General features: G+C 48.9%; 1 protein-coding gene across 1 annotated transcript; it reads left to right on the top strand.

Annotated features, from left to right (window-relative positions):
- Positions 1-11: 11 nt before the first annotated feature.
- Positions 12-2,179, top strand: LOC106733329 (sialoadhesin-like). Its single transcript, XM_027766449.1, has 4 exons — positions 12-245; positions 496-598; positions 951-1,023; positions 1,608-2,179. The coding sequence occupies exons 1-4, from the start codon at positions 149-151 to the stop codon at positions 1,713-1,715; spliced, it is 381 nt and encodes a 126-aa protein (XP_027622250.1). The 5' UTR covers positions 12-148; the 3' UTR covers positions 1,716-2,179.
- The last annotated feature ends 12,060 nt before the right edge of the window (positions 2,180-14,239 follow it).

The following is a 14,239-nucleotide window of genomic DNA, read 5'->3' as shown; positions in this document are numbered from 1 at the left end:
CTTCGTGGCCTGCCGAGTGGACAGTGAGCCTGTGGCCAGCCTGAGCCTCCACCTTGGCAGTCGGCTGGTGGCCTCCAGTCAGCCCGGGGGTGCTCCTGCCGAGTCACACATCCACGTGGTGGCCTCTCCCAATGCCCTGAGGGTGAACATGGAGGAGCTGAGGCCCAGCGACCAGGGAGAATATGTGTGCTCCGCCTCCAACAACCTAGGCTCTGCCTCTGCCTCCACCTACTTTGGGACCAGAGGTGAGGGGGAGCAGGCTCCTTCCAGCCCCTCTGCGTGCAGGCCAGCTCTCAGGTCCAGGGCTTCTCTCCCTGAGCCCCTTCTGCTGGCCTGCAGCTTGTCTGTCTAGTCGAAGTTGATTGCTTGCAGATCCCTCGTATGGGGGCGCATTAGGGATAATGCGAAAGTCAGAATAAGTGGTGTCCTCGTGGGTGGGGCTGCCTGGGAGGAGCGGGTCCCCATGGCTGCCCCTGAGTCCCCACTCTGTTCCAGCCCTGCACCGTCTGCAGCTGTTCCAGCAGCTTCTTTGGGTCCTGGGTCTGCTGGCTGGCCTTCTCCTCCTGCTGTTGGGCTTGGGGGCCTGCCACACCTGGAGGTGGGTCCAGAACTGGGGAGGAGGGAGTGAACCAGACCGGCTCATCTTTCTCCCTTTCTCCTCAACATTTCCCGACATCCTTTAGGAGAACCTCCTTCCCACCACATTCACAGGCTGAGTACTTCTTAGCCGGCCCCTCCCAAATTTGGGAATCACTTATAAAACCCCCACTACATCCATCTTGCTGTAGTTTTCTTCTTTCCTTCTGTGTGCCGTTTCTGTGCTGAAGTGTCCCACTGTCCCCCAGGCTCTGCCGCTGAGTCCAGTGAGCCCGCTGGGGCCCTCTGTCAGGGGCAGGGGGAGTGGAGCAGCAGCGGTGGGGGACAGCTCTGAGCTCACTTTGCCCCTGCAGGAGGAGGCCTTTTCATAAGCTGATCACGGACAAGGGTTCAATGGAGATGGCTTCTCACAAAGAGACCACGCAGGTATCCTTCAACACGGGGGCACCTGTAGACACAATGCCTGGCTAGGCCCAGCGCCAGGCTGGCCGCGAGAGTGTGCGCTCATTTGTAGAATGGTGCCTGAGACCAGGGAGCGGGTGGGAGCCAGTCCAGGGAACTAGAAACCTCTAGGAGATAGATAAAACTGTATCCCAAGTCAGGAGAGTAGCCGGGTGTTACTGGGTGGCTGGATGACTGGGACGGAGCATGTGGACATGGCAGTCTCACGCCACTCCCAAGACATACCCCCTTTGCTATGAGGTCCCTAACCCCCATTTCTGAGCCTGCCTGTCACCTGGGCAGGGGTGAAGATCTGTTCCTCCTCCCCTTGTGCCCGTCCTGCAGATGCCCCTGCTGGTGGCTCAGACCTACGACTGCAGCCATAGCCACTCCACCAATCCCCCTGAGACCCCATCTACGGCTGGGGCCTGGGGGCTGCTCTTGCTCCCTTGGTCGTCCTGTGACCAGGGTTTTCTCTGTGGGAAGCTCATGGATCCTGATGAAGCCACAGGTGGGACCTCCCCCTGTGTTCTGCCCCTGAGCTGACCCATGGCCTTGCTTGTCCTCAGGAGGAAGAGGAGGACGAGATGGTTGCCAGCATCTGTGGTGACTCCAGCGCGGTGAACGGGAACAAGACAGCATTGGGTCCACCCACCTCTGCGAAAACATCTCTGTGACATCTGACTTGCTTTGACCTGGCTTCAAGCCTCTTACTCCCAAGAAAAATGAGGGTGATCTCCAATCTACCCAGGATGGTGTAGACCCTGGGCAACTCTGAAGAGAACTGAGTCGATCATGTCCACGTCCTCTTTCCTCTGGGTGTCCTCTCTCCTCTCCATTTCTTCTCCAGAGGAGACACCGCCCCCTCACATCTTCCTCCCCAGAGCCCACCCTGGACTTTCTGGATGGATTAGAATGGAAGTGGAGTGATTGGTGTCCTCATTGCTCGCCAAGGCACTCTGTATTAGACAGAATGGAAATTGGCTGCTCTAACCGGAGACCAAATGCAGTGACTTCGACATGATAGAATTTTGTTTCTTTCCCATACTTAGTCGGTTATGGTGGTTAAAGGCGCTGAGACTCAGGATGCTTCTGTCTTACTTGTTTTCATCCATAAAATGTTGCCTTTGATTATGAAGTTCACGATGCTATTCCATGCCTGTGTCCACACTCCCTCCTTTCCAAAGAGGGAAGAGTGAAAGGGAAAGACACACTCATTCTCATTGCGGACACCACCCAGGAGCCGCACAAGTCATTTCTACTCACTTTCATTGGCTGAGTTTAGTCACATGGCCACTCCCAGCTGCAAGGGAGCCTGGTAAATGTAGTTTTATGATAAATCCAGAGTACATTTAGAATGTCAACTTCCAAAGTACTCCCAACCATAAACTCGTCCCTGGGACTTTTTTTTTGAGAGAGATTTTTTTGCTATAGGGTGCATCCTCAAACCAAAGATACAGAAAGTGAGAAATCACCCCCCCCCAGGGGGTGATAGCCATATTGCAATCCCTTCTCTTAAATTCTCCTCTCAGGATTTTGGCCACCACGCACATGCGCCTGATGTGAGTTTCAAGTTGCCAGGTCCGGGATTCAAACCATGTGAGAGTCCAGAAACATAACCAGTGTGCCATTTACTGGTCCCAACATTTCTGAGACTTTTGATATTGATGGGAATGCCACCAGCAGGCCACCTTATGTCTTAGTGCACATCTGAATGCCAGGGAATGTCTCTGGTCATTCTGGTCATGAGCTTCTCGCAGGAGGTCGTGTTTCTCATACTGTCAGACTGGTGGTCCCTGGAGAGAGGTCATGCCAGGCAGTGGGGTTGCCTAAACAGACATCCCTGTGCCAGATCTGGCCCCTGGAAAAAGACCATTCTCAGCACTTGCACCACCAGGGGCCAGGCCTTGCCTCACTGGCCCTTTCAAGCGTGGGAAACAGACACGGATATGGCCAGCATCCTCCTTCAGGTGTGTCTTGCCATGACTGAGCTCCTGTTCTTTTCTGGAAGCCTATGCACCAGGGAATGTTCAAGTGAATAAGTGTTACCAAAGAGGAATGAAGTGCTTGGGAAATCAGGGACTGAGGGGCGCCAGTTCTCATGTGGGCTAGCGACTCCCTTTGTAGCCTGGTGGCAGAAGTTGGGAGGAGGGGAGTCCCAGAGAAACAGAGCAGTGGGGGGATGGCACAGGAGCTAACAGGCTGGGAAGAAACAAGGCCGGATGAGCTTTGCATAGCCAAGGCTGCATCCGCCAGCATTCCAGGCCCCCATTCCTTTTCTTGTCCAATGGGTGGACTCTTCCTGGGAGCCTGTCCAGCTGGTCTTACCAATAAACTTCCATCCTCTGATGCAACTTCCATCCCTTTTTTTTTTTTTTAAGAAATCGTTTTAAAATAATTATTTATTTAATTTTATGTATTCATTCATTTATTTTAATTTGACCAGAGAGAGATACACAGAGAGAGAGAGGGGGAAAGTGAGAAAGCAAGCCACCAGGTCCGGCACCCGAACCACGGTTGGCCATGTGGGAGTGTCCAGCATCCCAACCACCACGCCACCTGCTGGTCCCTCATCCCTTTTTTGCAACCTAAACTGGTGGGCTAGAACACAGCTGATTCAAATGTTAGTGGGGGTTCTTCTCTGAGACCATCTGTAGGAGGTGGCTGAGGGTGTGTACATTACAAGACATTTATCACACACGACCTTATGCTGAAGTGATGTGCCCCTTCCTGCTCTGTAAGGCTCTGTGTGTTCTCACCCCGGCTGCCCAGTGCTTGGCATGCAGTAAGTGGGCACTCCGTTTTTCTACACTGATGTTGACTGGAAGGTGGAATTCGTGGGCTAAGTCTAGAGGTGGGCTGGGAGAGAGCAAGCCCTGTGCAGCCGATGCTAGGAGTGGTCCAGGCAAGAGAGGGTAAGGGAGGACCCCAGGTGGCCACAGAACAGGTGTCTGCTAGTGGATCTGGGAACATCAGCCTTGGGAGGCTCCATCTGCCTCTGTTTATCTTTAAGGGGACATATGTCCACTTTGGCTTGAACAGTTCTCAGAAGAACAAGTTGCATATACTCCCAGGGGCCTAGGATCTCCAAGACATGAGTTTTTTAAGTTTATTTCTTCCACGAGAGAGAGAAACGAGAGAGAGAGAGAGAGAGAGTTTTCAATAGGGCCTTCATGCTGCCATCTGCGTCCAGTCTCAGCCAGCCAGGATCACAGGCACATACTCCCAGCATGCTCAAGGAACCCTTGGATCTAAACCAAGGATCTCTTCCTTCTGGGTCCAGTTGTATCACTGCTGCGCTATCTCCTGGCCCCTCTAAGACTTTTAAAATTGTATTTGATGAGACTAGCAGATGGAGTAATGGTTATATCACTAAACTCCCACATGGTCGACCACAGTTCGAGTCCTGGACACAGTGGATTAAAACTCATGCTGGGCATGTATGTGTGTGTGCCCAAAATACCAAGAGGAGAAGGGATTGTGGAGTGGTCATTCCCCCAGGAATGACCTTTTGATCTCTCTGTCTTTCTGTCCCTGATGAGTACACATACCTTGTAGCAAAAATCTCTCTCTCTAAAAAAAAGAAATTTATTTGAAGTTTAACATATAGAAAAAAGACAAGAGATCTTTAAAGTTCATGGAAAATGTGGAGTATGAAAAAATTACACATGGATTTCAAAATTTTTTTATAAATGCTTCTTTTCACAAACTTTAATTTAATTTTATTCATCAATAAATAGCAATATCTATTAAAGCAAACATACTCTTGTGCTGACCCTGAAATTCCATCCCTGGATATTTACTCAAGAAAAGTAAGGCTCATGTGCCATGAAACTTGTACCAGAATATTCACAGCAGTGCTACTCATAATAGCCAAGGGACCAGCAGATGGCATAATGGTTACATTGCTGGATTCCCATGTAGTCAACTGTGGTTTGAGTCCTGGACTGGGCAGTTTAAACTCATGCTGGGTGCATGTGCCTTTGTGCCTAAGATCCCGAGAGGAGAACGAAGGAGAAGGGATTGTGGTGTGGTCATCCCCCCTGGGGGGGGGATTTTTTTTGCTTTCTGTCTCTTTGTCTCTCTCTATCTTTCTGGAGAATGCACATACCCTATAGCAAAAACCTCTCTTAAAAAAAAAAATAGCAACTGAAAACGACAAGAGCACTTCAATAATAGGATGTCTACATAGGGCCAGCCCACAGTATAGCAGTTAGGAACTGTACAGAGGAAGCTGGATCCCACATGGTGGATCAGGGTTTGAGTCTTGGCCCTGTCAGCTTGAAAAAACACTCAATCATGATGGGATAAAGAATTGGAGGGGGAAAAGAGGATTGCAGCATGATCAGGCCCCCATTGGGGGTGCTTTCTCTATTTCTGTCTCTCTCTTAGGTATGTATGTACCCTCTGGCATTAACAAAATAATCAAAAAGAGTGGTTAGATAAACCATGCTGTTTACATGCTGAAATATGGCACAACAGTGAGAGTGGCTACAGTCGCACACAATCCAGGAGATGCTCTCAAGCATAACATCCAGTGAAAGGAGCCAGGTCTCAAAAGCACAGACTGCAAGATTCCATTTCTGGGACCAGCAAAGGGCATAATGGTTATGTTGCTGGACTTCCACACAGTTGACCACAGTTTGAGTCACGGACCTGGCAGCTTCAAACTCACGTTGGATGTGTGTGTGTTCATGCCCGAGATCCCAAGAAGAGAATGGAGGAGAATGGATTGTGGCATAGCCATTCTCCCTGGGGCGGTGATTTCTAGCTTTCTGTCTCTCTGGCAAGCGCATGTGCACTACAGCAAAAATCTCTCTCTAAAAACAGAAAGAGATTCCATTTCTGTGAAGTTCAAGACCAAACAAAGCTAATCAATGGTGATAGACGTGAAAGAAGTGTTTCCTATCAGGGTGTAACTGCAAAAGGGCTTTCAGGGGCTGGGACTGTGCTGCCTGTTGGTCTGGGTGCAGGTTATGTGAGTGTGTTTACTTCGTGAAAGTTCATTGAACTCACTTCCTGAATATGTATTGTATGTCAACAAGTAAGAATGTTTTAAAAATCCCTCTTCTTTTATTTGCGTTCAGATCTTTCCGTTTTCAGATCTTTCTAAGCACCCCCTTTGCCTTACCGAGGGACAACATGTTCCCCTTTAAATGCCTCAGGCTGTCAGGGAGGCAGCTGTACCTGTGTCTCCGGGGCCCGCCATTCAGACTTATGGCTTTTGTGGGTGCACCTGAGCACTGGCCTGTCATCTTCAGGTGCCAGTTGGGACATCTCCATGGAGTTTGGCAGCACCTCCCTGAGGACCCCTGTTCTGGGTCACTCCTCAAGGTGAGTCCTGTTTGCAGCTGGTGATGTCATTCATTCTGAGCATTTAAAAGGCTTAACTTGGGGCTGGTAGGTGGAGTGATGGTTAAGGGCACTGGACTCCCACATGGCTGACTGTAGTTCGAGTCCCAGACCTGGTGGCTTGCTTTCTCACTTTCCATCTCTCTCTCTCTCTTTCTCTCTCCCTGTCTGGTCAAATTAAAATAAAGAAATTAAAAAAAAAAGACTTAACTCTCACTGGTTAGCCTAGTTTCTGGGATGCTTTCTGATGCCCCTCTGGAGAGTGGCTCCAACAAGCCACTCCTTAAATCATCTTTCCCGAAGTGTGTGTGGTCAGGCCGGAACCCCGAGCTGTCAGTGGCATTCTAGGATCCACGTTCCTCAACTCTGGGCCACTGGCCTCATCTCCTCTGCACTGTAAACACACGGCTATCTACATGTGCACAGCAGTTACTCAGAGATCTCTGCATGTGGGCAAAGCTCATCCGAGTTTTGGAAACGTTAGTTTTGCAAGGATGACTCTGATCCCCATGTGGTTTTTAGGCTACACGTTCTCCTTCTTTCCTTACCTTTGACGGTGCTAGACTCGGTGTCAGGCAGTAAATACGACACATTCTCAGACCTCATGAAGCTGGGGTGTTCGGGACAGAGACAAAGAAATGGGCAAATACTGGGCCCGCAGGTGGCGTGAAGGCTAAGGGGGCTGGGTCCCACACGGCTGACTGTGCAGTTTGCGTCCTGGACCTGGCAGGGTGAAAAGCACGCTGCGCACATGTTCGTGCATGCCCGAAATCCTGACAGGACAATGGAGGAGAGGGATTACGGTGTGGCCGTCACCACGGCAGTGGTTTCTCACTTTCCTTCCCTCTCTCTGGCAAGTGCACACGCCCTACAGCAAACAAACAAACGAGACGAGAAATGGGCAAATTCAGTGTGTGTGACACAAGGTGTGGCAAGAAACGTTCAGGGGGTGGGGAGACCATAACCCGGCTGTGGGCCAGAGGGGCCCTGGAACAAGGTGACAGCGAAACTGAGCTCGCACATATGGAAGAACTGGGCAGTTCGCTGTGTTCCCGCCCGAGCGGTCTTGAAGGGGCTTCCTTCTTCTCACTGTGGCCGGCCCCTTTGCATTCAGCCTTGCTTTGGGCATAGTTTGGGCATCTCTGAGGGTCTGCTCTGCTTTCCTTGTCCCCAGCCTATGCTGAGGCTGGCAGCACATTTGACACTATCCTGTCACTGGCTGTAATCTCTCTCGGACGTTTTCTTAGCCACTTCCCTCTTCTTCTTCACCCCTTTTTAAAAATTTGGCAGAGGACATTTGTGCTTGCCAGAAAGAGAGAGAGAGACCCTCCCCCCCCAGAATAGTCACACTGCATCCTTCTCCATTTCTCCCTCTTTTAGGGATTTTGGGCACACATGCGCACATGCCCAAAGTGTTTTTCAAATTGCAGGGTCTGGGACTTGAACCATGTAGTTGGCCATGTGGGATCCCGCCACATTAACCACCATACCACTGGCTGCCACCTTTCCTTCCTGTTTAGAATTGTTCCCATGGTCGGACCACGTGCTTTCATCATTTCCCATCTACTTTCTCTTTCGAAATCTCCAGTCTTACTTGTGGTTCGAGACAGAAGCCTGGATCTCGCTGCCCATCCCCATCCTCCCAGGAGGAAAGCAGAGACACCAGAATGAACTCTGGATGCTTCTCTCTCTGCCACACCAGCTCAGCTCCCAGGAGGACCTGGGAATTCAGTCCTGGAGGGCTGACCCCTGACACCACACAGGGCGACTCTACTTAGTCATCGGGCCATTCAGGGAACAGAAAATAAAAATGGCTCTTATATATTTGGACAAATATTCAACCCCACTCATAAGAGAAAAGCGAATGAAAAATTGTACTCTTACTGGTCAGAGTAGCAACTATGACGGCGGTCGATAATGCACAGCTGGTGAGGCTGTGAGAAGAGGCACTCTCAGTGTTGTTAGCGCGATTGTAACTTGGTGCCGACTCAAGGGCAATTTGGCTGCTTCCACATAACTCATGAGTAGGCATAGCCTTTCAAATCGTAATCTTTTTTTTTTTTTTGAGAGTTTTTTTTCTATAGGGCACGTGCGCTCGCCAGAAAGACAGAGAGAGACAGAGAGACAGAAAGCGAGAAATCACCTCCCAGGGGGGATGGCCACACCGCAATCCCTTCTCCTCCATTCTCCTCTCGGGATCTGGGGCACACACGCACATGCACCCGGCATGAGTTTAAGCCAGCAGGTCTGGGACTCGAACTGCGGTTGACTACATGGGAGTCGAGCGATGTACCCATTTCGCCATCTGCTGGTCCCTCTTTTTTTTTTTTTAATACACATTTATTCTGCATCATGGTCAGACTATTACATTTAGCAATCAACAGCATGGGTGCAAAAAAACCCCCCAAAAAACCCTACATTAAAACCCTTTGTTGGAATGGTTTCTACTTTCCACAGAACAGAAACTAAAATAACCTGTTATACAATTAGTCACAAATACAGTCCTCGTGCTTTTGGCACATACACAGGAGTATTGTCTAAAACACGTTTTCTTTGTAGTAGCTCGGCCCTGCCACCACTGTGCTTGGCTGACTTCACACATCTGTTGTAACCTGTGGCTTCCCTGTCACTTCTCTGGCTCTCCTCTCCTGCTAAGCTTTGTCTCCTGGCAGTTCACTAAAACCTTCTGCCACTGCCATAGCTACTGTTGCTGCTGGATTTTGTGGTTTGTCAAAGTATTGGCCTCCACTACCATAAGGACCAGACCTTTTGCCTCCAAAATTTCCACCCTTCATGGGTCCAAAATTTGCAGATTGATTATTATAATTGCCAAAATCACTGTAGCTTCCACCACCTCCAAGATTGCTTCCTCTACCACCTCCTCCATTGTTACAGCTGTCATAGCTGCCACTCCCGTCATAGCCACTGCCCTGGTGGCCATAACCCTGTCCACCACTTCCATAGCTTCTGCTTCCTCCAGAGTAACCAGGGCCGCCTCCTCCATAACCACCATCATTACCAAATCCATTATAGCCATCCCCACTTCCACCGTATCCACCACCACCACAGCTGCCACCAAAGCCACCGTGACCACTGAAGTTTCCTCCATGATGAAGTTGTCATTACCACCAAAACCACCTCCTCGACCTCCACCGAAGTCTCCAGAACCACTTCGACCTCTTGGGCTGGAGGAAGCACTAGCCATCTCTAATCTGGACAGGGCTTTCCTGACTTCACAGGTGTGGCCATTCACCGTATGGTATTTCTGAATGACAGTCTTATCCACAGAGTTACAATCATCAAAGGTTACAAAAGCAAAGTTCCTCTTCTTGCCACCGCCTCGGTCAGTCATGATTTCAAACATTTTCATTTTCTTTTCTTTTTTTTTTCTTTTTTGGAGAGGTTTTCGCTATAGGGCGCGTGCACTCACCAGACAGACAGAGACAGACAGAGAGACAGAAAGCGAGAAATCACCCCCCAGGGGGGATGGTCACGCCGCAATCCCTTCTCCTCCATTCTCCTCTCGGGATCTTGAGCACGCACGCACACGCGCCCAGCGTGAGTTTTATGCCACCGGGTCCGGGACGCGAACCGTGGTCGACTACGTGGGAGTCCAGCAACATAGCCATTACGCTAACTGCTGGTTCCCAACACTTCCATTTTCTCATACTGTTCAAAATCATCTCTTAGGTGATGTTCTTCAGTGTCTTCTTTAATGCAATCAACAAAGATCTCTTTCACAGTTAAGTGGGCACTTGGTCTTTGAGAATCTTTTCTTGAGACAGCCCTCTTTGGTTCCACAACTCTTCCAGCCACCTGCTCCACAGTGGCATAAGAGACACACCCAAAGCCCCTGGAGCGTTTGGTGTTTGGATCTCGCATTACCGCGTGAGCATTCCCCACTACTCAGAATGGCTCCTCAGGCTCTCATCAGTTGTGTCAAATCTCGACCCTTTGATAAAGTTTCAGCAGTTGCTCCAGCTCTTTAGGAAACTCCTACTTAGACACGATGGCAGTGGGAAGATTGCAACGATACTTCCCCAGTGACATCCACAGGCAGAAAGGGGTAAACTAACGAACATATCTCAGTAATCTTGATTGTAGGAATTTATATCACAGATACACTGTGTATAAGATTATCCTTTACAGGGCTGGCCCTGTGGCCTAATAGGTTAAGGGAACTGGATCTCACACGTTCAACCACATGTTGAGTTCAGCTCTGGAGGCTTGAAAAACACATGGGTTACATGACCAAAGACCCAACAAGATGGAGAAATGGAAAAAGGATTGTGGTATGACCATGTCCTGCTAGAGAGTTCTCTCTTTCTCTCCCCACCCCCTGGCAATCAAAAAAAAAAATAAAAGGATTGAGACCAGCAGATGGTGTAAGATTATGTTGCTGGACTCCCATGTAGTTGACCATGGTTCAAGTGCCAGACCTGGCAGCTTAAAGCTCATGCAAGGTGCATGTGTGCGTGCCCAAAATCCCAAGAGGAGACTGGAGGAGAAGGGACTGTGGCATGGCCATCTCCCCTGGGGTGTGATTTCTCGCTTTCTGTCTCCTTGTCACTGTCTCTCTGGTGAGTGCACACATTCTATAGCAAAAACCTCTAGTTGAGGGTCAGCTGGTGGTGTGTGGTTATAGTGTTAGACTCTGTCATGGCTAACCCCAGTTTGAGTCCTGGACCTGGCGACTTGAAACTCACACAGGGCACTTGTGCGTGCATGCCAAAAATCCCAAGGGAAGAATGGAGGAGAAGGAATTGTAGTGTGGCCATCCCCCTAGGAGGGTTGATTTCTCATCTTCTCTCTCTGTCACTCTGTGTCTCTGGAGAGCACATGTGCCCTATAGCAAGACTCTCTCTCTCTCTAAGAAAAAAAAAAAAAGGCATTGTAGCACTATTTATAGTGAAACAAAGAAGACTGGAAACAATTTATATGCCCAAGAGAGGACAATATGAATAAATGACAGTATTCAGCTGTAAAAATAATGAGGAGTCTATATATCCATAGAATGACTAAAATAAAAAGATTGACAACATTAAATGTAAGTGATGATGTGGAGGAACTAGAATGCTCATGTATCATAGCTAAGACATAAAATGGTACAACCGCTTTGGAAAATAGTTCGAGTTTCTTCTAAAAATTAAATATGCGCTTACCATATGACATTGAAATTCTACTTCTAGGTATTTATAAATGAGAAATAAAAACATATAACCACACAAAGATTTACATAGAAATTTCATAGTACCTGTGTTTATAACCACCCCAAACTGGAAAAGAGCCCTATGCTTCACTAGGGAATAGAGAAACCTTACATGGAGCACTCATCAGCAATGCAGAGGAAGAGTATTAATATACAAAACTGAACCAGTCAAGGACACACTGGTTGAGATAACTGGATCCCACATGGCTGACTGCACAGTTAAAATCCTAGCCTGAGAGTCTGAGAAACATGCCAAGTACATGTGTATGCATGCCCAACATCCCAAAAGGAGAAATGGAGATTGCAGTGTGATCTCCATAGGGGGTGCTTTCTCACATACTCTCTTTCTCTTTTCAGGGACTGCACACACTCTCTAGTAAAATTTGAAACATATATACAAAACCATGTAAATTAATCTCAAAGCATCTTTAAGAGGGAAGAGAGGTAGACACAAACTACTACATGCTGTATGATTTCATTATATGATGTTCTACAATAGGTCAAATTGATCTAGAGACAGAAAACAGATCAGTGTTTTTCTGGGGTTGCGAATGGGAGAGATTGACTGGGAGGAGGCACAAGATAATTTTTGAGGGCAATGGAAGTGTTAGGTCTTAATTGTGGTGATGGTCACGCAGGCCTGCAATTTATCCAAAGTCATCTAACTGTAAACTTCAAATAGGGTATTGTATTGTATATGAATTATACTTTAACAAACTTGACTGAAAAACCAAAGTAATGCTAACGGTAATCATCACAAGGACAATAATGAGGACCTGCTAAACGTACTGATGTATGGGGTGTATCAGATGAAAAAAAAATTAAGGTGCAGAAAAGCGTTAATAAGAGAAAAATATACTGTCTTGGGTAAGTGTGAAAATAATCTAAAAGCCTATGAAAGAAAATAATTATAGGGGCTTCCTGTTGAGGTCTGAGAGGATGAAGACAGAAGAGTTTGCCTATGTATTCTCTGAGGAATTTTAGAAACTTCCTTGAGAGGTTTTTGCTATAGGGTGTGTGCACTCACCAGAAAGACAGAGAGAGACTGGGCATGCACGCACACTGGTGTGACTTTAAGCCACCAGGTCCAGGACTCAAACCATGGTTGACTACATAGGAGTCCAGCAACATAGCCATTACACCATATGCTGGCCCCTGCCCTTGTATTCTTAAAACTCCTCTAAGCATTTTACCGTACTTCTGAATGGATTCCACAAATATAGGTTTCCTAGTTGTTGGAACACTTACTAACTAAATGACCACATTCCAAATTCTCAGAAACACAAGAGATTTGTTTAAAACTTTACATCCTTGGGACCAGCAGTTAGTATAATGGCTATGTCACTGGACTCCCATGTAGTCGACCGCGGTTCACGTCCCGGACCCGGTGGCTTAAAACTCATGCTGGGTGCATGTGTGTGCGTGCCCAAGATCCCGAGAGGAGAATGGAGGAGAAGGGATTGCAGCGTGGCCATCCCCCCTGGGGGGTGATTTCTCACTTTCTGTCTCTGTCTCTCTCTGTCTGTCTGGTGAGTGCACGCACCGTATAGCAAAAACCTCTCAAAAAAAAAAAAAATTAACATCCTTCACTATCCGCATTTATACCTAGTACGCAAACAAACTTAGCACTGCTGGGAGTAGGCCCAATTGCATTGCCAAAACCCACATGGCTGACGGTGGGTGCCCATCTTCAAGTTCTGGACACAAAGTACACAGGATGCTTGCACAGGTGTCCAAGATCCTGAGCTGGAAAGTTGGGAGAAAGAGATTGGCAGATGACCAGACCCTCTGAAGGGGTTTCTCTCTCTCTCTCTCTCTAGTGTGCTTACATCCGCCAACATGGATAAAATAAATTTTAAAAAATAATAAAGAAGCAAATTACTGAGACTGAAAAGATCGTCCACATCTGAGAGTCCACCTCTGGGAGTCTGTGGTTCTGTACTGTTCTGCTCTCTGGCCATGCCAGGGACAAAGGGCTGCTCCCCATCCCCTAATCCTGTGTCTGTCCTGCCAAATTGCTTTAGTCCAGCACTGAAGCCCTCCCATCCCCCCAAACTGCTCCTCGCTCATTCTGCAGGGGCTGGAGAGGAGTTACACCTGACTGCCCAGGTTGAATGGGCATCCTTTCCTTGGGGCGCCCAGCACTGGAAAATGAACCAGGATTTACCAGGGTGCCTCTGGCGGAGATGAGTAGTCAGGTACGGACAGAGGTCGGCGCCAGGAGACTACGCAGGCACGTGCTCCCTGGACACCCCAACTCTTGCCTCTGTCCACCACCCCACTCCCCCTGCTGTGGTCCTCAGAGAACCTTCCCCGTGATGCCCCTCCCATTCCCATCCTACATCCCTACCGTTTATCCCCAGAGTAGGGGACCTCTGTGTCCGACAAGCAGGCTAGTCGCTGGAGCGGGCCGTAGGAACTCCCTCTCCCTCCGCCCCGCCCAGATCTACCCCTTCTACAGCTGCTGCGACCGTCCTAGCTACCCCAGAACGCACCGAGTCGGTCCCGCAGGCCAGGGTCCGGTCGGAATCCGCGCACCCACGGGTTTGCAGGGCGGTGTGGGAGGGTCAGAGGCGGCGGCCCGGCTACACTGGGCGTGGGTCGGCCGCGATCCAGCTGGGGCGGAGCCGGCAGCCGGCA

The sequence above is a fragment of the Tupaia chinensis genome, unplaced genomic scaffold (genome assembly GCF_000334495.1).
Source record: "Tupaia chinensis unplaced genomic scaffold, TupChi_1.0 Scaffold143574_1, whole genome shotgun sequence".
NCBI classification, from domain to species: Eukaryota; Metazoa; Chordata; class Mammalia; order Scandentia; family Tupaiidae; genus Tupaia; species Tupaia belangeri.
The sequence above is the reverse complement of the archived record's forward strand: the minus strand, read 5'-3'. Positions and strand labels throughout refer to the sequence as shown.